Source organism: Carlito syrichta, unplaced genomic scaffold (assembly GCF_000164805.1).
Source record: "Carlito syrichta isolate Samal-C Ts95f unplaced genomic scaffold, Tarsius_syrichta-2.0.1 Scaffold313344, whole genome shotgun sequence".
NCBI classification, from domain to species: domain Eukaryota; kingdom Metazoa; phylum Chordata; class Mammalia; order Primates; family Tarsiidae; genus Carlito; species Carlito syrichta.
In genome coordinates this window covers 666210-691519 of record NW_007257440.1, presented here as the reverse complement: position 1 = coordinate 691519, position 25310 = coordinate 666210, and the positions used below count along the sequence as shown (strand labels likewise).

Genomic DNA, 25310 nt, shown 5'->3' with positions numbered 1-25310 from the left:
TCATGTTGTGCTGCCTGGAGAAGATCATGGCAGAACAAGGGTGCCACACACCACATGTAGACATATAATATGCTTATATATAACATAGTACATGCGTATGATACGTACGTGTACACAGGGCACCCAGACTTATCATGCACCTCTGCACAAGCAGTGAAAATGCCTTGGTAGAGTCCCTCAGTTTCTAGATGATTCCATTATAGTGAATATTCACAAAGTCCTGAGAAGGGTGACTGTTAGCATGGTGACTCCACATAGTCATTATCTAGCCCACGGCGAAGCCGTGCGGTGAGGGAGCGGCTGATGACAATCACGCGGGGTGCCATGCAGTCCTCTCTCCTGTGAAGAATGTTCCAGATGAGCATGGCTGCTGCCAGGGTGGCCAGAAGGCAGGCGCCAATGTTCAGGTAGCACGACCAGGACAGGCTGGTGTATGGGCCAATCCTGTAGAAAGTTACCAGCCCAATGACCAGGACAAAACCTGCAAATGGAAGAGGAACGTTTAGAAGGCCTCGCCTGAGCTGGTAAGAGGACTGCAGAAACTTCTGCTTTAGAGTGCCATCTCTTCCCCAGCCCTGTCTTAGAGAGGGTGATGAGCCTGCTTGACGGTGCAGTTGCATTAGTGTTGAGCCACTTTTTATTGGGCCTTCTGTGGGTGCTTAGGACTTTGGGGGTCTGGCGGCTGTGGAGGGATGGTGTGTCGGAGTAATTTCTGGGTGGCTCCCGAAGGAAGCAGTCTGTCCTGGGCTCTGTTCTTGTGGCCCAGCCAGGTGTCAGGCCTTTCCTTCAAGTGAGCACTAGCACTTGCAATACCAACTTCCATGCAGGCAAAGCAAGCAGCAATTTTGTGTTAAGTTCATCTCTAACTTTTGTAAATGCTCAATTCATTCAAAGTAAAAGCAAACACAGATATTTTCTAAATCTTATCTAGAAACAACGTAGATTGATATTTAACTTCATGAGAACGTTCTTGTTCTTAGCTTTTTCTCTCAGAGGAACTAGAGACTTTCTTTCAAAACTCAAGGGAGCCTACAGTCTGACTTCAGAAGGCAAGTAGAAGGTGAGGGAGGCCTTGTCCAGGGCCCTTGTTTGTGTTAGTGCTCTTCTTTCACGTCTCAGACGTCCCTAGTTCCAGACTCTCTCTCTCGCTTCCATGGCGCCCGTGCTCACATCCCTGCCCTCTCCTGCATATTTTCCCTTCTTTATGTCCTTCCCTTCTTTATGCAAAGTCTGGAACCAGAGAAGGGGAAATGGATAATGAGCTCACCCTACTTAATATGGTCTTGTTCATAGTTAGTAATACGACAGTCGCACTTACTTTTATGGTTATACATATATATATATATATATTTATTTATTTTTTTTTTTTTTTTTAATTTTTTGAGTTGGAGTCTCACTCTTGTTGCCCAGGCTGGAGTGCCATGGCACACTCACGGCCATTGCAGCCTCAACCTGCTGGGCTTAGGCGATCGATCCTTCTGCCTCAGCCTCCCAAGTAGCTGGAACTACATATGCATGCCACCATGTCTGGCTAGTTTTTGTGATTTATTGTAGAGACGAGGTCTCACCAAGTTGCCCAGGCTGGTCTTGAACCCCCAGGCTCAGGCAATATAGTTTTATCTCTGAGGAGCTCCAAAGACTTGATTTTCTTAGTTCGTACAACAGGAAAATTGGTATTTCATGCCCAGAATCTGTCAAATAGGATAATAGGAACTGCAGTTTGATAGAGAAGGCAACACAGAGAGAGTTGCAGTCTTAACCTAGCTGGAAACTCAGACCCCCGAGATGGAAATGAGGCTGCCACTGTCCTGCTGCCTAGAAAGCTGTCCGTGTGGCCCTGCCCCTTCTCACCCCTGCAGCTGCAGGGACACAGCCAAAGATCATCTAGGATGCTGTGGAACTGAGCTGGAGCTGTGGCCAGCAAGAGTGAGAAAGACAGGGCAGAAGCAAGGGCCTGGGTGGGCCCAGGAGTCCCTGCCTCCCCTACCTTGGCCAGCTTTCAGCCCCAGCCCCACTAATGCCCCACCCACCCCCTCCTTCTGTTACGGTAACCAGGGTGAATCTGTTTCTTGTACTCAAAATGCCAGAGTCTCTCTGTAACTAGGACCAGTCCAGATCAAACTCCCCCACCCTGCTTGGATTGTCCACGTCCCTCCCTGGGACTCTGGCCATGCTGAGCCCCACTGCTGCCCTCCACCTGGCCTGCATATTGACACCTATGCATCTGTTCACACTGGTCTTCACTTCCAATGGTCTCCCTTGCCTTCTTCAGGAAACCAAATCTTGCATGGCCCTGAGTGATCCCAGAGCAAAGAACAGCATGGGGTAGAGTTTGGGGGAGAAAGAGAGACAGAGATAAAGAGAGAAGAGAAGACAGAAACAGAGAGAAATGGATAACAGGTTTGATTTTTCTAAAAACCCAGACATTATCATCTTATCATTATACCTTCCAGAAAGTATGAATTAAATGCTTATCTATCTTTGTTTTGTCCTAAACAATGACAGTGACTAATCTCCATGTTAATTCTTTATAATATTCGTGGAGTTTTTTTTACATGGAAACTCCTGAATACTTCCATTCTATTAAAAATAACATTCTGTGTGTAATGCATACTAACTGATAGAAACTTCTGGCATTTCTACCAGTGACGAATGTATCCTCTGCTTATGATTGTGTGGTACTGATGTTTGCATTAGTGGGGTAAATGAATTAGAGCCTGTGCTTTGCGTAATGAAAATGAGAATACTCTGAACATGTGTCCTCTCATGTTGACGGTGTCTTTGGTCCCTGTGTGGCAGCCAAGGGAATGTATTATACTTGTGTCAAGGCTCAGAAGAGGTGAAATTAGAGGCAGGACAGGTGTGGTGGCGAGCATGCTGGAATGCCAGCATGTGTCTGAGGTGAGACCGGTGAGGTGCAGTGTGAGGGCTCTCACGGCAGGGGCAGCAGGAGCCTTTGGGGGAGTCAAGGCCCCACAGGTGGGCAATGCAAGACCAAAAGCCAGAGTGGTCAGAAGGACATTACCCATACAGCAGTGGCTGACCTTCACAGCATCCACCCAGCCATGACCAAAGCCCATGGTCTCCCTTCTACAAAGCTTCCTTTCAGTCTGGGCATGTCACAGAAGTATTTGAAAGACCCGTGGCCTCTGCTCTAGCTCCACAACATCACGCGTCCCAGTGGGGCAGCATAAAGGAATTGGGCCCCTGCAGCCTCTGGGTGAACTGCTGAGTAGGGTCGACCCCCTCACTGCTCTGTAGTCTGACTTGGGGATCATTTTCTGTCACTGATGCGTACAGAGAGAGGACCTGGATTTCATTGCAAGACATTTTAATTAGATACTTGTGAATTATGAGAATTTGGTTGAAAGAGCTGACCCTAAACCTTCTGGAATGGACTAATGCACTCACGCCCTGGAATGGCAAAAACAAGAGAGAAAACACTGAGCACTGGCACAGCTGCAGAGCAGAGGGAGCTTACTGACGACATCCACTTACAAGATAGTGTGGTGCTGCCCTGAGACCTGCAATTCCACTCCCAGGAGGAGAACTCACATGATCATGGCCCCAGATCAGCTGCCTTCAAAATGCGCATCCATGATGGATGGGTGAACTTTGGCCAAGCCAGCAGTGGACTACTGTCCAACAAGGAGGAGGGACTCAGGAATAGAAGACATGAGCCACACGTCATCAGGGAGAGCCCCAGAGCTGTGGGGGACCCAGGATGAAGTCACAAGGGACACACTAGGGACAGCTCATCTGTACATAGTTCAGACACCAGCTCAGCTCCACAAGTGGCTGTTTAGGGAAACTGAGGGAATAAAACTGTAAGAAGAACACAGGCATGACTGGCTCATACAGGAGAGTGGCCACCTGTGGGGAGGAGGCTCCTCAGTGTTGATCATGGCATGTTTGCAGGAGTCCACACAAGTTGCATCAATTCCTTTGTGTCTATAGTTCACAGTAAAATATTTTAAAGGATTAAAGTGCAGTTTATTTTAGATTCTTCAGTTAGCAAGCCCTTCCCGAGCCTGGGCATGACAGTAGGGACATTTCTGGGTTTCTGTGGCTGTGCTGGGTAACCTCGCTGAGGACATGATGCATTTGACAGTTGGCTCCCACAGCTGTGCCGTGATCTTTACAAAACACGCAGCCTTTCTCCCCAGTGCTTAAAACACCCCCCTCCCATGGCTTCCCATGGCCTTAGGATATTGCTTGGACTCCACGGCTTGGTTCAGTGGCCTTACCTGGTCTCCATCTCCTCCCTGGCCACCTGTGGTTCCTGTTTCCACTGCACTGTGGCCATGCAGGCCCCTCTCCGTTCCTCTGAGATGCTGAGTCACCCTGCTTTGGGTTTGTTTTTGTGCTTTCCCTTGACTTCAACAGCCCAGAAGAGGAGGGGCTCCCTCCCTGCTCTCGGTCCTTGAGGCTCAGTTTAAAGTCACGTGCATCCTCGCCTGACTTACAGCACTGGCCCTCCTCCAGCTGTCGTGATTGTGTCTGTTTGCCCACATGTGTTCCTCATGCCTCCTCCTCCAGAGGGCAGGCTCTGGGGTTGGAGCTTGCCCCACTGTTGACCACAACCTCCCCGAAAGTTTCTGTGTACTTACTTGTTGAGTGAATAATTTGAGGCAAATCAAAGTAATGCGACAGAATAAAATGCACATGGATCTGTGGGAAAGGAGATGGAGGAACGCCGGCCTAAACTTTTTTAGTGACCAGAACACTTGAGAGGGAGAGGACCTATTGGCCATGATTGCATAGATGCTGCACTGGGGCTAGTGCCTCTATACTAGTGCCTCACAAAATTCGTAGAAGGCCACACTGAGCCCAAGGACCAGGTGCATCAGTTCCCCATGCCCGTATTCAGCGGCCCTGTTCAGTCTCTACTTGTGTAACGGGAGCACATCGGGCGTTTGCTTCTGCGCACAGAGATGGCTAAGGAACGCTGACTTGCCCTTAGGGAACTGGTGTACCTCTTGGGGGATGGAGATGAAATGAATCGTGGTGCCTGGGGAAGCAGGGACCAGGGGGATGGGCACACCCTCCCAGAGGGTGGCATTTGGAGGCCCTTCCACACTTGAGGGTGGGGGCAAGCGTGTGGGAAAACACCCCAAACCTAAATAAAGGGTGGAGAGAGTAAGTCATGGAGCGAATCAGAGTGTGCAGGCAGAACAGCAGCCCAGTGCCACCCAGAAGAGTTTCTGCTGGTCCTCTCCCTGGTAGCAAAGGAAGCGTTGTCCCAACCCTGAGAGGCTGGGTCCCTCAGGCCTCACAGAAGAAGCATCACAGGGTACTTAACTGGTTTGTTGTTTTACTGTTACTTATTTTCTCAAATACTTTTGGTAACACATGAGTGTTGCTTGCTTTCTTCAGATCTGTAGCATGTGCTTTTGAAAGTAGGGTAGGCTATTTGAATGTGTTTATTACTTTCCTGGGGCTAGTTGTATTGCTTACCACACATGCAAACTTAGGTTTCAGAGTGTGTATCTACTTCCGAGAACATTACTTTTAAATATATAAGATGAAAGGACATTCAGAGTATGGATAAATTGATTAAAGAAGTACAAATTCGCATGTGTACAAACAACCTGGGTAGAGCCCCTGAATGTACAGGTTGGAGAAATGATCAAGATGATGGATCAAGTATAACTACTGAGCCTAACAGGCAGATACTGTTACAAAGTAAAAAGGAACAGGATAGGTCTCCCTCTCATGGTTAGTCCTGAAAACTATTGAAAATCTAGCAGTTTTCAACTGTATCAAAAATCTGACTTTGATCAGAGTTCTGGGGACCTCACGTCTCTAACTGGTGGTGCAACTTAGAGGCTGTACCTTACTAGGCTTTTTTATCCCCAGAGAAGCAGAGAGGAAACTTCTGTGTATGTACTTTGTGTGAAAAAACAAAAAACAAAAAACGTTAACTAAATTTACATTTAGGTTACTTATTCCATGTAAAGGCCAGTGCTGGCTTCTGTTTTGTTTTGGTTCAGCATAGAACACAGCTAGACAGAAAGGTTTATAAGTTTGGAACTATCTTCTCATACACCAGTGAGATGCAGGGGACCCACCAGGATACTGGTCCCAAGCCCTGGACCCCATGAAAAACCTGAGTGGCTCTAAGTGCATGGGCGGAGACAGGAGGTGTGATGACAGGGCTGGCCCAGAGACACATGTCATGCAAAGAGGGGACTTTGCCTTTGTCCCAGCACAAGGAAGCAGGCAGAACACAATTGCTAGGGTGTGCTGTGTGGTTCCTGCAGCTGACAGCCATCCAAATCCTGCACTGACCAACAGAAGTGTATGTACAAAGTACATAGTACAAGGGACTCTTGCATGTGTCCTGTGTGTCGACAGGAGAAAGCAAACGGAGACACAGAGGTGAGGGCAGCCACACACTTCTCTAATCACCTTGACCTCCCAACACTGGTGAAAGGCTGACGGTTAAAAGTCAGCTTCATAGGTGCATTGTGCACAGGCATGCTGCTGAAATAAAAGTAGACTTTTACTTCCATAAACTTCTCCGCTAGGGGGAAGTAAGAAGGGGTGGAAGAAAACAGAAAAGGGAAGGCTGGGGCTGGCCTTAGACGCTGAAGTTTCCCATTTCCCCTGAAGACTTTTCTCCCTAGACTTTTCAACCATGTTGATCAGTTTGTCTAGAAACAAATCTAAGGGAAACGTTTTAGCAAACACACGAAATTCTGCTCATGGAATCGATTCCGCCTCATAAAGTTGTGTTGCCAAAGCAAACAGTCTCTTTCTGTGAGTGGCTGTGGGCGGTACGAGGTACAGCCCAGCCGCCCTGCCAGCCCCCTCCTCCCTCCTTTCCTTCCTGCCTGATTCCTGGGGCTTCGGCTTCTGTCACAGGCCTCTTTCCTTTCAGGATGGCTGTCAAACATACGCACAGATGACATGAGTGGACAGGCCCTGGGGCTTATCCCTGACGTTCCACACAGCTGCAGAACCAGTGCCTGTGCCCCTGAGCCGGCATGGTTGGCCCTGAAAAGTCTTGCAGAGCAGACACTCAGACCATCTCAAAGCCCTGCTGAGCTGGCATCCTCTACTGTGAGCAGCAAGATGGTGGTGACCCAAGGGTCCTCTCCAGAGGGAAAGGTTCTGGGAGGGGAAAGTGAGAATCAGCAGCAGGCGTCCCATGCTCATGGCTTCCATGGAAGCACGGTACTCCGAAGCTCCCTCGGCAGCTGGAAAAGATGGTTAGGAAGGAGAGCTGAGTGTGGATGGCGGGGATGGAGACTGGTGCTTGGGAAGTGGGTACAAGAGGTGCCAAGTGAACCATCCAGACCCAGCAAAGCACGGCTTTGTTGTCAAACAAAACAAGACAGAAAATTGTATATTTCCACAAGAAGATCCCCAAGTCTGAGAAAACAACAGACTTCCCCACCAGTTCATGAGATACCACCTTAGTATTTATCAGCTCTACTGATACTTTAAGGACTGATAAAATCTGCATCTTCAGGGAGGTAGACTGAGGGACCTTTAGTGCATGTGTAAATTTTGCCATCACAAGAACAAATCTTATGATTTCCAGAAGTAGAAAAAGGAGGCCAGTAGGCATGAAGTTGGGTAAGGTTTTTAGGAGTGTTTGCAGATTGTACAGCAAGCTCCACTTTTGAAGCATCCTACTTGGACTTGAGAGGCTTTCTGTCATGATGATAGAACTGGCCCAGCTGGGAGACAGAGAACGACCCAGAGCCCGATGTCAGAAGTGGCCTTGGTGAACATTTGTGTCCACTAGCTACTGAACATGTGTGCAGTAAGACATCTCAGTTTGCAGATGACACTGAACTCTGCAGTGCCAAACTATAGAAACCAAGGCGTAAATGGTCAGAAGATGGACAAGTGCAAGTTCACCTACGTGGGAGAGACAAAAGCACATATAGCACAAGGGTTGGGGCCTGTGGGCTAGCTTCCATAAAAGATTTTTAATTGTTGGAGAATGTTCCCAAGGAAAACCTAAATGCCATTTTGAAGGCAGTTAAGAATAAAACAGTCGACTTCTACGAGTCATCTTCTTAGAATGCCACTGGGTATCATGGAGACAGGCTGGTGCTGTCGGGAACCCTTCCTAGAGTCCTTGATGTACTGGTTGGGATTTTTTTTTGTTATATGGCACCATTTTCCAGAAGGGATTGGAAGCTGGTTACATAAGTTACAAGGGTAATGGGGTAAGGAGGGGTTGTTTTAGAGGAGGAGGCAGGTGAAGAGGCATGGCCTGCAGCCTTACCTTACAGGATTGCCCTCCTCTTCCGGGCCCTGGCGCCCATCTCTGCTGCTACCAAGACAAAGGGGAAACCCTGTTCTTTATGCAGAGGATGCCACCGGTCCCTGCACAGACCTGAAGAGGGCATCATGTGGGCACTGACCAAGGGCATGGAGATGACTTCACTGGTTTGGCCCCAGTGCCTGGACTGAACAGCATGGCAGGCCTGGGGGCTCCAATGATGCCTGAGGAGTTGCTTCTGGAGATGCAGCTTGACCCAAACACAGAGCTCTGTGTGGCTGCTAGATGGTCCCACCTGAAAGTGTTCTCTTCAGGCCACACCTAGTTAGTCCTGAAGAGAGAAAGTGAGGTCCCACATACCGTGTGAAAACCAAAGGAGCTGGCGGGAGTTGCTGCTCCAGGAGCAGAGCCTGGCAAAGTCCTCACCAGAAAGGACAGCTTGCCCATCCAGAGAGACAGCAGGAGTGCCTGGAGGGCCTCCCACATCTCAGCGCTCACCCAGGCCTGGTGGAGAGCCCAAGTTCTGCATCGAGGGCACGCCGGACATGCTTCGGGACCATTTACTTCTCAGCGTGGATGTTAACTGATGGACTTCAGAGGGAAGCCAGAATAACAGCAGTAAGTGCCATGACGACTGCACACCAGTGGGTCAGAGTGGTCACTGGGGATGGAGGGATTCGTCCAGGGATGACAGGGGGCAAAGCCAGGAGCAGAACCCAGGTGGCCTGCTCTGGAGCCAGCGCTGCAGCCAGGACACGTCTGAGAGCTCAGCACATCCTCTAGCCAGGGGAGCGCTGGGAGCCTCTTCAGTAGGCTGCCTGCAGAACCCCGTCCCAACTCTGTGTTGCTCCAGGGTCACACAGTGGCTGCGAGATCAGAGGCTGGATGACCTTTCATCTTTCATAGGCCACTTGCCCTGACTCCCTCTCTGCCTGTGTTAGCTGCACAATCAACAAGACCACAGATCATGGAAGAACAGAGATGCAATGGAGATGGAAGGGGAGAAGCCACAAGAAGGAGCGAGGAAAGCGAAAGGGTGGGAAGAATGGGAGCTCTGTTTGGCACTTGCTGGAGGAGGCTAAGGGTGGCACATGTGCCTGGACAGCAGGGGCTCCGCACATTTCACTGCTTTCCCTGGGCCTCGGAGGCAGGGAAGAGGGGCCCTGAGGGCCAGAGGGGATCCTTTCACACACCCGGGCGTCGTGCTAAGCATAGCACTGGTGCCCAGAGAGGGGAATGACTGAGCAAAAGCATGGGACCCGTCGCCTCTCTTCAGAGTAAACACGGAGCCTCCTCCCAGTGTGGTGCGCCTCTCTGGTGGCTCTGTGGACATGTCCTTTCCTCTTTTCATGAGCATCCCTTCTCCCTGTGCCCGCCCCTACACAGCCTAAGCACTGGGATATGGGTTCGCTTGCATAACAGGTAATAGCAGGCGTTTCCTCGTCCTGTGACAGGACATCCTGGCGCCCTTCAGTCTCTCCCGACTGTTTAAAACAGGCCTGAGCACAGGAAAATAACCCAGCTCTAAAATTAGCAGCTGATAGAAGAAGCACATAGCCGCTCTCTGTCCTGTTTGTCAATGAAACAAGTCTAAACAGGGCCAAAATGCATTTCCTTTTTGGGCAAAACAGACCTGTCGGGGTGATGGTTGGACACCAAGGGGGAGAGGTGACCTCTGGGGACAGGACACACCATTCAAAATGCCCAGCGCCCCTGCTTGCCGCTTCTGGTTTTCTCCCCTGGGCTCCACCTGCCTGATAATCTTTGAACAGAGCCTGCTCCAACCTTTTCAGAGGTTGTGTGTGCTCACCTAGAAGCAGTCAAGAGAGAGTGCATGATACCCCTCCTGTCACCACCCTTCCTGACCAGGACAGGCCCTCAGGGACCTCCAGCTGCACTCATGGGGGTATTGCCAGGCAACTCGATTTTAGTTAAGTGGTATGCTTTCTCCTATTTCAATTTTTTTTTAATGTGTTATTTGAAACAACACTATCTTGTCCTGAAATAAGAAGTTTGCGGGAAGCAAGCTGTCATTTTTGATATGCCAGATCCACAGTATTCTCATAACAATTCCAAGTAAGAGCCTTGAGATTTATTAAGAAATATATGATCAACTTGATTATTCCGCTTGAAGGAGTTATTTTCAGAATCAGAAGCTAATGCCTTTGCTTTTTTTATGCCACTAAAATAGGCTTGATTTAACCCAGCATTTCCCATCACATTTTCAAAATCTTCCATTTCCTCCTTTAAGGGATGGAATTTCAGATAGTCACATGTGATAGCAATTGGTGGTTTCAGTAAGGAAAACTGTTTCTCTGTTTTATGACCCTAAGGTCAGCGGAAGGTAACACCAGTAACTTTCCTAAACCAGTCCCATCATTGGGAATGTTGTGTTTTTACCCATAGTAATGGAGGAGGGGAGGAGGCAGAACTGATCCCAGGTCACATTTCATCTATCATTAATTCACATAATCACCTGGGGAGGGGGCAGAACTTATCCCTGATCAAAGCTGGGTCAGCTGAGACTCTCATAGGCTCAGTACCCGACCAAGCTCCCCTGATGGTGACAGAGCCAGGACACAGTTCCTGTCCTCTGGTCCTCGAGATTCCCTCCCTTCCTGCCTCTGCCCAGCTGTGGGGAAGTGACTTGCCCAGGACCCTGCTGTGCTATTAATAGTGCTCAGAGAGCCTAGTGTGCTGATATCTGCCCTCCCAGCCTCCCCCAGGACACTTTCCAGCACATGAATACCCGCCCCAGCCTGCAGCCTCATTCATTTCTCAAGGGAGATTAAGAGCCTGGGTTCCATTTTTCCTAGAATGATTTGTCCCAGACTTCCTGCCACTTCCCTGTGGTAGCTGCACATCCAGCGTGGGAAATGCTGCCACTCTGCACCGAGAAGAGGCTGACAGGGAGGCTAAACAGGGCCGTGCTTGGCTGTGGGCTGCTGTGTGGTCCCTTCGCCTGTGCTTCTGTCTGCATGGACTCTGGGTTGCCTTGTTGTAGTGAGCAGCAAAAAACCTGAACTTGCCCCAGGTCCTTAAAACAGTCAGCCAGATGGGGCAGCTGGGGGGAGGCAAAAAACAATCAGAGATACCCTGCCGGTCATGAGGGGTCATGCTGGACAGCCACCATGGTGTCCCCTACTTGTCTGGAACTCTCCAGAACAATTCCACAGGTCACTTATGACAACTCCATCACTCTTAACCTTCTGAGGATGCAAGGTGTGCCCTTTCCCAGGTGGCCCCAACCTGGCAGCAGGTGGTGGGGTCAGACTGTCAGAGAAGGCTCCATGCACTGATGGCCCAGTACCCATGAGGCCAGACCTCCTGGCCTCCCAGCAGGCCCTCCTCCCACCGCAATGGCTCAGGGAGCTGGGCCCTCATTACAGTCTGGCCGTCTGCATCTGTGTCCAAGCAAGCAGAGGTGTGTGCACACGGGTACAAATGCAGGCACCTTACTGTCTACCCAGCAGTGTGGAACGTGCAAGTTCTCCTCACTGTGGCTTGCACTGCTCACAGGAGGGAAGCTGTGTGTATGACAGAGTGTGTACCCTGATCCCTGTCTATACTCCTGGCCTGTTAGCTGGGGAAGGGGTGGAGAGTGGGGGCAGGCTTAGGCTTTCCTGCCTCTGCCCAGTGCAGACTTCCCTGGCCGAAGCATCTAGGCAGGTGCATGACCTGGGCTGGTCCACATAGGCTGCAGAGAAGCCGATCAGATATCAGGCCCCACAGACTTGGAAGAGCAAAGCACAGCACACTAGTGTGACATCTCAGTGTTTAAAGTGGAAAAGGGTGTAACAGAGACACGAAGCCAGGTGGCGGCATCCTTACTGCTCCCTGGCGTACGTGTGCTTGTCTTACTCTTGCCCACAGGGGCAGGTGGGGAGGGAGGATGCCCCATGGGGTCTCCCAGCAGCTGGCGGCCACATTCAGAGGTAAAGGCTGCAGCTCTCTCTCAGGCCACCAAAGGCTCCAGGCTTCTCTCATGACCCCAAAAATCCACACAGGCCCACAGCCCCTACAGGGTGAGAGCGTGGCTGCCCTGCCTGCCTGGGTACTTACTTGCCAGTTGGAATGCAGCAGCCATGGCCTCCTCCCAGCACGGGGAGTCGGGTGACATCAGGGACAGGCCTGTCAGCCCCAGAACAAAGGTGAGCTGACCTGCGGCGAGTGCTGCTGTGGCCACCAGGTTGCAGGCGCGCATCATGTCGAACTGCACTGCAGGCGGAGAGGGAGAGAGCAGGCAGGTGGTCAGTGCAGGGAAGCTCTCAGGAAGGTGGATTAGATGCCCCTGGCCTTGCCGGCCTGCCACTTGTTTTCTTGGTCTCGGCCATACCTGTGAAGAGACACTTGGCACGTGCAGTGCCTTCTCTGGGCAGAGCCTTCTGGAAGCATCGTGCTCCCCCACCCCTGCTGGCCCGCGAGCTGAGCCCTAGTGCTGCTGTCCTACTTGTCTTCCTGACCACAAAGGGCTCATCACAGCCCCTTGTCTTGGCTGCAGTTGTCGCGTATTCGTGGGATGGGCCCTTCTCTGTGATTCTGGCTTCCTGGAACAGCCACTCCTCTCAGTTTGACACAGTCCATGAAGGCACTGATGTGGGGGGCTGGACACACAAAGGGAGAGCCACAGTGACAGCACCTGTCTTCCTCTGCACCTCGCTGGAGTTCCTTCTGCCAAGTATTACTTTACAACTTCTAATGATGGGGCACTGCTCAAGCAGGCCCCCCCCCCATGGGCCTAGCTCCATGTTAGCTGCTGTTTAGTGTGGTTGGCTTTCTGATCCCCAAGGGGTTAGCATGGCTATCCCCACCCTCCTGACAGGTGACGGGCTTGGGACCGTGAGGAGATGTGGCTTGTCTGGGCATCTCCCAACAGCAAGGGACAGAGCAGGAGCCAGACCTGAGTCTGAACCCAGTGCCCCCCGCCCAGTCCTTTTCAATCCTGGGTCCTCCTGGGCATCCCTGCTTCTCCTGCCCCAAATCCCTCACTGCCTGTGGTCAGAGCGGATGCCTGCATTTGCACCTACAGGCAACCTGCACCCAGCCTTCTCTGCTGCCCACCCACACCCTGGTCCCAGGGGCCGGGCAGGCAGGGGGTATGAACACAGGTCAGAGGAAGCCAGCCTTCTGCGGGTGAACCACAGGGGGACTGTCGCCACAGGGACCAGGGCTGGTCATGCCTCTGTTGCAGAGAAGTTTTGTTCTCCCTCAAATAACATCCTACACGGAAGCCTAAACTAAGTAGTGGCAAAGCCAGCGTACACTTATAATCTTCAGTTTACTCCAGAATAGAACTACACAACTTTGAAACCAGGGCTGTACCTGACGGTAACAGCTTTACATAATCTTCAGCCTCTGTCGTTTATGTATCTTGTTTTGATTAAACAATGTTTAGGAAATTCATAAAGTTAAGTTGATCCAAATACTAACACCTACCTTCATTTATGTGTTTATTTAGAGTTGGGGGTCTCACGCTGTCTCCCAGGCTGGAGAGCAGTGGCTCCTGGGCTCAGGTGATCCTCCCATCTCAGCCTCCCAAGTAGCTGGGACTACAGGTGTGTGCCATCACACCTGGCTACGTTTTTTATTTCTTGTAAAGACGAGATTGTTACCCAGGCTGGTCTGAAACTTCTGGGCTCCAGCCATCCTCCCACCTTGGCCTCTCAAAGTGCTGGAATTACAGGCATGAGCCACTGCGCCCAGCCAGTAACACCTTTTTAAACAGCTCGTCTTGAAATCTCAAGGTATTTTTCAGGTCATTCGATGAAGGAGTGTAAGGGAGAAGTCAGGCCTTGACTTTCAGGACTGGGTCGCTGGAGATGCATTAATCATAAACGTAAGAATCAAGTGGGAAGCAGCAGACTCTCCTGAGAGCCCTGAAGGTGTCAGGCCCCAGGGGTGACTGCTGCACTGTCCCAGGCAGTGGCAGAGGTGGGCACAAGGCACTCTGCCTCCTCCTCAAGGAGTGTCTGTGGGAAGCCCGAGTGGGCAGAAGCAGCAGGGCAGGGCCTGCACATGCATAGTGGATGGTTCATGGCTTTGCTGCATATTGGGGTGCAGGCTGCTTCACCTTTCTGAGTCTTTAAGAGGTTAGAAGTCCTTGTTGGAAACACTGCTGTCAGTATTGTCAGTTACATATGGTTCAACCTAATTGTTTATTGAGATACAATTTGGATTCATATACCAGTTTCCAGGTCCTGAGCAGACACGTGTGCTCCCACTTGGCCCTCCAGCCCATGCCTGCCTTTTCCTGCCACTTGCTGGGCTCTGCTCCCTGCCCCCTGTATCTGCCTCACCCTCTGCTCAGCTGACATCCTCAGAGGCTGTCTCCCACCCTCCCTGAGGGATATCCTGGTGACACATCCTATGACAGTGCTGGGCATACCATGGGCAGCTCTGCCCTGGGGCCAGTGGCGTACATCCCTGGCTCATGCTGTTGAAGTCCTTCTCCAGCTCTTGCTCTGTCTGTGCTCCTCTGCAGTCCTCTTAGTTCCTGAAGCCCAGCCCTCCCAGACTTCCCATACCTGCAGACCAGGGATGGACTCCTGTGTTCCCCCATCCCCCTAATGAGCCGAGCTGGTGGGTAACCTAGAGTGGAATGAAGCTGTCCAGGTGTCACGGAAACTTCTTCCAGGGCAGCAACCTCTGTGTGCTTCCTGGTTTGTGGCTTTGCTGTTGGGAGTGACTATGTCTGGGTGTCCCTCTACATAGGTGAGGGGCCAGCGGTGGTCTCATCAAAGGACCCTTGGAGGAGAAGCAACTTCCCATGGGCCAGGCTGGCAGAAATGGGGGATGGTGCTGAGTGTCTGCCTAGCATGTCACGGAGTCAAGGAGGCTTTTGGAGGTGTTGTGCTACCTCCTGCCACCAAGGGTCGACCTGTCCTGCCCATTGTATTTCTACCTGCTTCCCTCCTAGGCATTCTCTCCTATCATTCGGGGCAAGGGAGCTCGCTTTTCCAGGATCACAGTCTTCTCCAATGTGACAACTCCAGCCTGGGCTGGCACCCCAACTCTGAGGCCTCCTGGCCTTGTCCACACGCTGTGCAGACACCCCCAAGCTGACAGGAGCTATAAAGAGCTTGTGCACAGTGGCCCAGTGAGCTTTCCAGAGAGAGGAGGAGGGCACGCGCCACTGGACAGGACAGTTACCACTGACTGGCCCCTTGTACCCTTGTGGGTCCCGGTGCCTCTGCCTGGCTGGATGGGGTTAGGGGAGTGGTTTGGCACTGCTGCGGGAGCTCCTCTCACTTGCTCTTTTCTCAGTGAAACAGACACCCTGGTGGGCTTGATGACCAGGTCGCTGAAAGTGCGTGTCTTTAAAGTGACCTCAAACATAACCTCTGAAGTTGCTGGAAACTCTAATACTCCTATGTGGCACTTTACAGAGAGGAAGCAAACAGGGCGCCGGGCAGAGCTGGCTTGCTGACGGGGGCCTCCTGGCCAGGAGAGGCTGGGGAAGGCTGACTTGGCATGGCGTGAATGCAGAGGGACTTGGAGAAAGGAGCAGAGCCTGGGGTATCTAGAAATGCCAGAGTGCAGCAGAGGTGCCCTCAGTCTTGGCGTGGCATCACATAGCCTGCTGAGCCCCAGGGCATGGGCCACAGGGTCCCAGGTGTCCTCTCCTTTCCCAAGGTCTGTGTGGGTGGGTGGGCTGGAGCCAAGGATCCCACTGATGCTGTCCTGGTGCTCTGGTGACCTAGCTTCACAGCTGGCCTGGCCAATGACCACATGCAGTGGGACTGTGCTGTGGGACTAAGACTGTGGGAACTAAGGTCAGCCCTGCTGTCCACATGTCTGGGATGGGCATGTGCTCTGGAAGTTGCTTTCCAAGGGTGATTTGTCCTGTGGAGTCTGGTGTTCTTTGTGATGTTATGTCATCTTAAGCTTAACTATTTCTGTAATTGTTTTTACCATTCATATGACCATCCAAAAGCCTCTGCTGCTCTAAAAGACTGCAGCATGTGGGAGGTATTATCCTGCAGAAGAGTAACAGTACAAAGGGGTGGAGCAGCTGAGATTCAGGGTCCCTTGACTTTTGGCGAGGAAAGACCTGAATGAAGGGCAGGGATGTGGGTGGGCAGGACTGAACTGGAGGAGAGTGGTCTGAGGGGACTGCAGTGTTAGCACAACTGCAGCTGCATGTGTTGGTGCAGGGAGGTTGGATGATCAAGGCTCTCAGGAGCCAGGTGCGGCAAACAGATCGACCCCTGACCTGCCCTCGGTCCTCAGCCTGTCCTCCCAGCTCCCGACCTTCCTGGCAGCTCCTGGCATGCAGCCCCATGCCATGTACCTGTGCCACACTCACCCCTAGAGCCACTGTGCAGGCTCTGCCCCTGTCCCCAGGGTGGAACCACCGACCTGCCAGGAAGGAGCCCTGCTACCGAACGGCCTTCCTCTGAGCCACGCTCCTGCTCCCTGCCCCCCCCACCCCCACCCAGGGAAGCTGTCCAGAGCTGGCGTAAGCTGTTGCCGGGTGCTTGACCTGCTCTTGCGCTGTTCGTGTGCGTGACCCTAGACGGTCGCACCCTGACTACTGAAGGTGTCACATGGGTCACATGGCATCTGGACAAGCCCAGGTGCTCGGCTGACTGTCTTTATTAGGGTGGGATTGTACGTGTATGTGCGATGAGAGGCATCGTGTGCAGGGTGTGGAGACCCTGGGCCCACCCAAGAGTAGGGGTGAGCCCCTCCTTAGGGAGCACCAGGCTCTGGCTCCTCTGCCCCAAATTCAGCTATCCATTCTTCTATTCATGTGCCACCTTGTTTCAGAAAAGGAACTTGGGGACAGAATGCACAAAACATGGAAGGATGAAACAATATGTAAAACGAGACAGAGAACGCAAGGACCGGAAAGTGAGATTCATCCTGGATGTAGGTTGTGAGGGGACCTCAGGTCTCACAGGGAAAAAGAGCCCCCGATTGGTAGGTAAAGTTCTGACCGCTGCAGGCTACAGAACAGCTGGCTAGCAGGGAAATCCCCACGACCCCCTTGGGGAGTGGCACGGTGGAGGGGCCTGAGCCAGGACTGGTCCCCCCAGCCCCAGCCTGCTTGGGATGCCCAGAGACACAGGGTGCCCCGACCAGAGTTCAGAGCATCCCACATGCTTGTCCCTCGTCCCTCAGGCAGGCCCCTGCTGATGTTTGCAAGTGACCAGAGCTGAATAATTTTGACTCCGTGTGCTCCACGGGGCAGGACCTCAGGGCTCAGAGCTGGAAGGACATGTCCACACCAGCCTGTAGCCATGTCTGGAGACCCTAAAGATGGCCTGGCGCTTGCATGGAAGTACAGGGTGTGACGCGTGATGCATGTCCTCTCCTACTCCAGACTGGCCTTGGGATGGAATTGTGAGCAAACCAACACTCAGACCCAAGACACAGACAGATGTGGCCCATTGCATGTGTCGGATGACTTTACAAGGAATGATGGCCTGGGTGTGAAGGAGGATGCTAGGAGCCGACATGACTCCTGGAACGGCCCAGCCTGAGCTGCCGCCTCCTCCCCAGGATCCTGACATCCAGGCCCACTTTGGTTGTAGTGTGATTTTGCAGGAGGGGCCATACACTGGGCTCCATATGAGGTGGTAGCAGGTGGCCGCTCTTCACCAGGTTTGGGCCACGGGTGCATGCCAGCTGGAGTAGCAAGTGTGTTGCTGGGCTGTGTGGACAGCGAGGCTGCCCAGCAGGGAGGGCAGAGTTGAGGCTACTTGGAGAGGCTGGGACTGGTGCGAATGAGCTTCATCAAGGGGAGGAGGCGAGAGGCAGGAAGAAACCAGCATGGCCAAGAGAGATGCCAGGTGTGTCCCCAGCTTGGGGCCTTGGGGGATGGAGCCACAGGCCCGTGCTCACTCCTGTGGGCAGGATCTGCAGATTCCCCTCAGGAAACGCCAGCTTAGTGCTGCACTGCTTGTATCAAGTTGTGTCACACGAAGCTTGTTGGACTTTTGTTGGCAGCCACAACTGCCCGTCGAGCCTGTTCATTTTCCTCAATTCCATCAATCTCTTTCATGGGCAGCTTCCCACTGACATTTCCGTTGTTTGAACAAATACTCGTAACTCAGATTCACCAAGGGTCAGCCACCTGTATGTGCTATGTTAATTGCAGGAAGATATTTACAGCATTGTCTAGGGAGCTGGTCAGGTGGTCAGGGAGGAGTAGCAGATGCAGGGCAGGTGAGCAGGAGGCAGCCCGGGGTGCTCTGCAGATGGGCCCGGGAGTGTCTTGCTGGCCTGAGGTGACCAGGCCTCAGCAAGTGGACAGCAGGGGAATGAGACATGGCTGCTCCTCAGGCAGTTCCACTGGCCCGTGACTAGTCCACTGCAAGAGGCAGCAAAAGGAAGGGTGCCAAGGCTTCCAACTGTCCAGGGACCTGGGCCACCTGGACACCTTGGGCGTTGCAGGTGGAGTGGACACACAGTTGTGGTTTGGAGGCTTGGAGGCTTAGAGGCTCAGGTAGGAGGCTGATGGGGGACTCTTTCCCCAGGAGGGTGCCCTGTGGGGCCGCGAGGCCAGTGCTGGTCCTGGAGGACAAGAGAGCCCTTGCCCCACCTCAAGGGCCATGCAAAGCTGCAGCCCCCATGAGAGGCCCTGGCACAGAGCCGCATGGTCACTAGCTCTTGTCTGTCATCAGAACAACAAAGAACTTAGAAAGAGGCTCTCTGCCAACTGGCCATCCAGAGACCCAAGCTCAGCTGTGTTCACCTGACTTTCCCTAAGACACCTGAGTTCTGGAAGCTCATAGAAAATTTGAAATTATTCATATGCTTTGGTCTTTTAAAAATGAGGGCCATTGCTCTCTGCTTCTGAGGTACACAAGAGGAGGTGACCTGTCCAGGCTGTGTAGTGCAGCCAGGAGATGTGAGCTGGACAGAAGGGGCTGGATTCCCCTGTTACGTTGGCCAAGCCATGTGCTTTCTGCAAGCCTTGGTCGTTTCTTTGCCTGTGAAATGGGGATGATGTTCCCCACCCGGGGTCCTAGCACAGGCAGGCCAGGAGCAGGGCTGTGTTGTTGAGTCACCCCGGCCTATGTTACTCTAGGTCTTCCAGGAACACTCTTGAAAGCATCCAGCAGAGCCATTGCCTAAGCCTCTTGTTTTCTCTAGGACTGGTGTTGTCTTCAGAACAGAAGGACAGGTCCGACACCGAGACTCTGTGAGGTCTCCGGTAGAGTGTAAGGTGCCTGTGCGTCTCTGGTAGAGTGTAAGGTGCCGGTGAGTTGGACCCTTGCCAGGCATTGTTTGGGGAGGCCTGCTTAGATGACACATGGGAGCAAGTGTCTTCCTGGGTATTCCACCTTTCCCTCCTCTATACTCAAAAGTGTCTGTGCTTTTTTTTTTGACTCCTAAATACATGAGTTTATTTTTAAATATAGAGATATTCTCTTATGTACCATGGTACGGTCATCAACTCTAGGAAATTTAGTGTTGATATGTCCACACTTTTATTTTTTTCTCTTTTTTTTTTTTGTTTTTGTTCTTTTTTAGTTGGAGTCTTACTCTGTTGTCTGGGCTGGAGTGCAGTGGCACACTCATGGCCACTGCAGCCTCGACCTGCTGGGCTTAGGTGATCCTTCTGTCTCAGCCTTCCAAGTAGCTGGAACTACGGATGCACGCCACCACACCTGGCTAATTTTTGTGATTTATTGTAGAGATGAGGTCTCACCAAGTTGCCCAGGCTAGTCTTGAATCCCCCGGGCTCAGGCAGTCCTCTCGCCTCGGCCTCCCAAAATGCTGGGATTATAGGCTGAGCCACTATGCCTGACCTGTTCACACTTCTTAAGTCAAGTTCCCTACTTCAGGGTAGTGAGTAGACCCTGGCAATGAGCTGTGGCCATGAGGCCCAGACATGCAGAGGGGGGATTGTGGAACTCCACCCAAGTCTTCTCTGCAGCCACTCAGTGCTCCCCATCCCCTTCTGAAAGTCCTATCTAAAGACAGTCCCTGGGAATCTCCCTCAGGCTGCTCTCAGCTCTAAGACCCTGACAACCGTGGGAATGAAGTCTGGATTCAGCTGCATATTTTTAAACTTCGTGTTTATTTTGCTCATTGATAGTATTTATTTTCAACCAAGGAAAATGCCTTTCCTTGATTTGGTTAATATAGCTGTCCTTTAGTGATGGGTAATGGGGTGGGGAAGCCTGCCAGCCACCTCGGCTGAATTCCCTGTGTAAAGGAGCTGGAGGCAGAGTCCACATTGAACAGGAGAGAGGTGTGTGCCCTTGCTCACTGGGGAGAGGACAGGCATGGAGCCTGGGTTCCCTGGAGACCTGGTATCCCTCCTCTTGCCTACCCGGAAGCCACCCTCAGAAGAGAGCAGGGCCTAGGCCTCGGCATGGCCTCCCCACACCCACCCACCAGGCATGTGTCTCGTGTGTGCTGTGTGCTCCCGAGCCCGGCCACATTGAAGGGGAAAGATGAGCGAACTTACGTTTGACGGTGCCTCGGGACTCCTGGAAGCCGGCGGCCTCAGAGCCCCAGCCTAGAGCCTCACAGTCGTGTGCGTCCACCTGGCCGGCCCTGGCCCCGGCCCTGGCCCCAGCTCCGGGGCGCGGCCCTCCCCGGGCCCTGTCCAGCAGCCAGCAGGACCTCCACAGCCCCACGCTGCGCTTGCGCCCGTCCTCCAGCGTCTGGCACACCCAGTTGGGCGTGAAGGCCGCCGCGTTGTTGAGGATGAGTGAGACGAGGGCCACCAGCACAGCCGCGGCCACGAGTCTCTGGACAGTCATTGCTGACCGCTGGTGCTGCCGCTTCTCCGGAGAAACCCCAAGTCCCAGTCAGCTGCCGCGCATCCAGAGAGAGCCGAGACACTGCTAGGGGTGGCTAGAGAACATCACCGCTCATCCTCGGAGCCGCCAGCGGCTCCACCAGGCCAAGGGGTCATGCGGAGGGGCAGTGTGGGGAGAGGCCCATAGGACGGGCCCGGGCGGGCCGCCTCGCTGCCGGCCTTATCCTCCCTCCTGCACCTGGAGCAGGGCCCCGCCTGTGCTGAAGCAGGCCACCTCGAGGCCCATCCCTGGGAGGAGACAGGCGCCGGAGAGAATCCAGAGTCGTGAGCCCGCCGTCTTTCTGGGAAGCAGAAGCCAGAGAGGCCGCTCGGCTGTGCTTCTTCCCCCCTGCAGCGATGGGAAAACAGAAAGCAACTCAGGAGGCAGGCAGCCGCGTAGGAGTTGGGGCCTGGGTCACGCTCTCGCGCACCAGCTGGCTGTGAGCACTGGGATCCAAGCAGGGTAGCTGGAGCAGAGTGTGCCAGGGCTCCTCTCCGCTGTTGGACCAGCCCAGTTCAGGTGCTGCCACCGTGGAGGGCAGGTCCTGGAAAGCAGAGCGAGCGCCTGCGGCAGGGAAGTGCGCGTGCCAGCTTGCGTTCCCGTCTCTCAGCAGAGAGGAAATGGTTGTTTTTGAGGCTGTTTTTGGTGAACTGGAGGGCGTAGCCAACTGCAACAAATAGCAGCCCTGCCACCCAGCCAGACACTAACAGGATGTGTTTCCTGATGGGAAAGGCCGGGGAGACTTCTGAGGCCCTGCTCCAGGCCCACCCCTCTACCGCCCCTCCCACCTTCCTGTCCCAGAGGAGAGGCCAGGGATGCCAGGCACGGGACAGCGCCTTGCCTGTTGCTTTTTAGCCTGATTAGCCACAGAGGCAGGTTCCCGGACTGGCCCCAGGGCCGGGACGTACTGCAGATGCCTGGGGCAGGTGGGACCCTGAGGGACCAGTTGCCTACCCCAGGGTCTTCACAGTCACCCAGCTGTCAGCCACCCCCCCAACCCAATAAGTACTGTGAGCCCATGACGAGGACCTGCCTCGTCACAGGGACCCTGCCCTCAAAGCGGGGACAGGCAGTGCAGGGGTTGCTGGGAGGGCCTGGAGGGAGCGAGCACACCCAGCCCTGGGGGCCAGGACCCACATTCAGAGAACCTCCAGGCCCAGCACTGTCCCTAAGATGGCAAGAAGGCAGAAGATTCTGGGCATGCTCCCGTGGGGCCTGGGCCATGTCTGCTGCTGATGGAAACTGTCTCTCCCACAACTAGAGGAGGGACTGGTACAGACAAGCGGAAGGGTCTGATCCTCTGTGTCTCGTCTCTAGAGTCCCTGAACCCAGCATCCCCAGGGCTCAGAAACTTTGTGAATGCATAAAAGCATGCAAGTGTCACACCTCCTGTCCACTCGTTCAAGGGCACACACTCATGGCATTTGGACAGAGTTCTATTACCAGCCAGTGCTCTGGGACAACAGCAAAGTCTTTGGCCGTTTCCTGTCTCATATGCTACCTCTGCATGGGGCCCTGACCCAGAGGCCACCTGAAGGCCCTCACTTCCCAGGATTGGTCCTTTCAGTCACACATTGACCTGCAGCTCTGTATGTCCACATGTGAAGTTAGGGTCCCCTGCATATCACACACGCATTCCAGTAAGGCAGGAACTGTCCCCAGTCTGTGGTGAATCCTCGGGCCTAAGGAATGTTTGCCCATCAAGCTCCTGAGAGTTCTGCCTTAGGATTGCCTGTGGGAATTTGTAGTAGGTGTGCCGTTGCGTCCCATCTTACTTGCCCTTCTTCCTTGGCTTGTGTCTCAGACAAGTTGCTGTCTCTGTTCTTATTCTTTCGCTCCAGCCCCTCTGTGAGTGAGGAGTCTGATGGAGTGCGGGATGTGGTGATGCCATGTGCCCTTGACTCTCCCCGATGGCTCCAATGGCTGTGGTCTATGGTCCTTCCTGCACAAGGCCCCCTTCTCTGAGTTGGGTTGGGGGTGTAGCATCTCACACACTCAACATTCCTGAACAAATAGAGCCTCAGGTTGCCTTGAAAGGGAAGTTTTCCCAAAAGTTTCCATTAGGAGGGAATCGATTTCCCTCCTTGATTAGCTAAACTGCCGAGTGTGGTGGCTCATGCCTGTAATCTCAACATTTTGGGAGACTGAGGCACGAGGATCGCTTGAGGCTGAATTTGAGACCAGCCTGGGCAACAAAGTGAGACCTCGGCTCTACAAAAATTAGAAAAAATTAGCCGGGTGTCGTGGAGTGTGCCTGTAGTCCCAGCTACTCTGGAGGCTGTCGCAGGAGAATCATTTGAGCCCAGGAGTTTGAGGCTGCAGTGAAATGTGGTCGTGGCACTGCACTTCAACCTGAGTGACACAGTAAGACTTTGTTATGGGGAAAAAATTGACTAAGCCATTTACCTATAGGTAGTCTTTAAATGGCTAATTTCCAATAAAGGCAAGCGCACAGTTTCAAAGCCCAGAGGACATATTTAATTGTCCCTGACCCCCAAGAGGCTCCTTTTGGTCCTTTCTTCAGGCTGAGTGGGGAGGAGGCCACAGCCAGGCTCCCACCCCCTGATGGCAGCACCCCCTGAAGTCCTGGGTCGTAGCTGCCAGCATCACCCATACCCTCCCAGGACTTCTGTCGGGCTGCCAGACCTCCATGCCCTCAGCTATTGCCCCAGCTTCTAGCTCCTGGCAGTTTGGGAGGGGTAAAGCCTGAGAGCAGAATTGGAGTCAGGAGTGACCCTCCTGGGAGGTGACACTGTCCTCAGAGCATCTGGAGCTCCCATGGGGGCTTCCACTGGGGGGACTTCAGCCTCCATGAGGCCCTTCTGACCCCCTGCAACTTGCCGTCTTTAGTCTTTGGTTCTGGCTGCAGCTCCCACATGTGCCTCTGCCTTTCCTGTCCACGACAGACCAGAAGCCTCTGCACAGCACATAGCCTGTCGGGAGAGTGGCCACACAGTGTCTCCACGAGCATGCTGTGTGGGGAAAGTCCAACCGCGAACCCTTCAGGCGCCCACCGTCCCAACACAGAGAAGTCCCAGCAGAGCTTCTGCAGAGCACAGGTCTTTCCAGAAACCAGGACCGTTCTAAGGCCGCTTCCTCTGCGGCCTGTCTTCTTATTTCAGGACCTCTCAGGGCTAGTGAAGTGCAGATGTGAGTGCCTTTCCACAGACTGGCCCAGACAACAGGAAATTCTTGACTTGGACGGGGACTAGGAGGGTGTTTACTTCTTGGAATTTGTGTCAGTTGCATGAACCCCAGAGCTGTCTCGTGGAAGACTGAAGCTCATGCTCTGGATCTAGCCGCTTCCAGCAGGTCTGAGCTCAACTGGGCTTTGCTCACTACAGCCCCAGCCCAGCAGGAAGGGGCCTGTCGGGTCACCCTTAGCCTGCACGTCCAGCCCATGCTTTCAGAGCCTCCCAGGGGAGGCGTACTTCCCAGGATAGAGGGCCCTATGGAAGGCGTTTGAGGTGCTTGTTAGACAGATGCTTTGTCGCACATGTGCCCAGGCAGCCAGAGTACAGCCAGTCAGATCCTGGGCCTGCTCCCTGCTGCCTGCGAGCTGTCTGACACCGGTGAGGGCACACAGCCTTCTGTGGGGGGAGCCAGCTGGGCCACGGGCCAGTTGCCAGGGTTCTTGGCTTACCAAGGTCATTTCTCATTGTAATTGGGTGCAGACAGGAACCATTCATTTTTAAGACAAGGCAGAGGACAGGGAGCCTCACCTGGCAGGTAAAAGGCAGGTCCCACCCCTGTCTAGCCCTTCACACCTGGGCCTCAGGAGAGGGTGAGAATAAACATAGGATATCTTTTTAAAGGTTCCACTCATGTGAAATCATTTGGAACAGGAAAATTAAAAAGATCTCATGTCTAACTAGCATTTTGCTGTTTATGAAGTAGCCATGACATCTCACATGCTGAGCCCTGAGCACCGTTGCCACCTAGGCGTTAGGTGAAATGTCTCTGGACAGTTGTGACGTCTCTTCTGTCCAATCTGTAGAACTTATTAGAGGCTGTGTAGCAAGAACAAAGTGATGCATGGAGACTCAGCAGCATCTTAGAGCGGCCTAGTCCCCAACTTGATATGTGCCCCATGAGAACCTGGGTGGGGCTAAGAGACCCCCTCAGCAGGGGGCCAACTTTGTCTGGGCCACTTTCCCCGTGCACTTAGCCAGCACTGCAGGATAGAGGAGAAAGACCAACTTTGGGTTTCTGCTTTTTATAAAGAATTTTAAATGTGGAGAACATGATTTCTTGCCTGAAGCCCCTGGATGACCAAGTGTCAGAACTGCCTCTGAGGGCAGGTGGGG

At 53.1% G+C, this 25310-nt stretch overlaps 2 protein-coding genes across 2 annotated transcripts in view; one reads left to right on the top strand and one right to left on the bottom strand.

Moving 5' to 3' along the window:
- IFT140 (intraflagellar transport 140) overlaps positions 1-25310 on the top strand; it is an 87096-nt gene that overhangs the window by 44805 nt on the left and 16981 nt on the right. The window lies entirely within an intron of this gene.
- Positions 221-21083, bottom strand: TMEM204 (transmembrane protein 204). Its single transcript, XM_008070304.2, has 3 exons — positions 20667-21083; positions 12305-12460; positions 221-481 (listed from the first exon to the last, which is right to left on the bottom strand). Exons 1-3 carry the CDS (start codon positions 20962-20964, stop codon positions 237-239), a joined length of 699 nt encoding a protein of 232 aa, XP_008068495.1. The 5' UTR covers positions 20965-21083; the 3' UTR covers positions 221-236.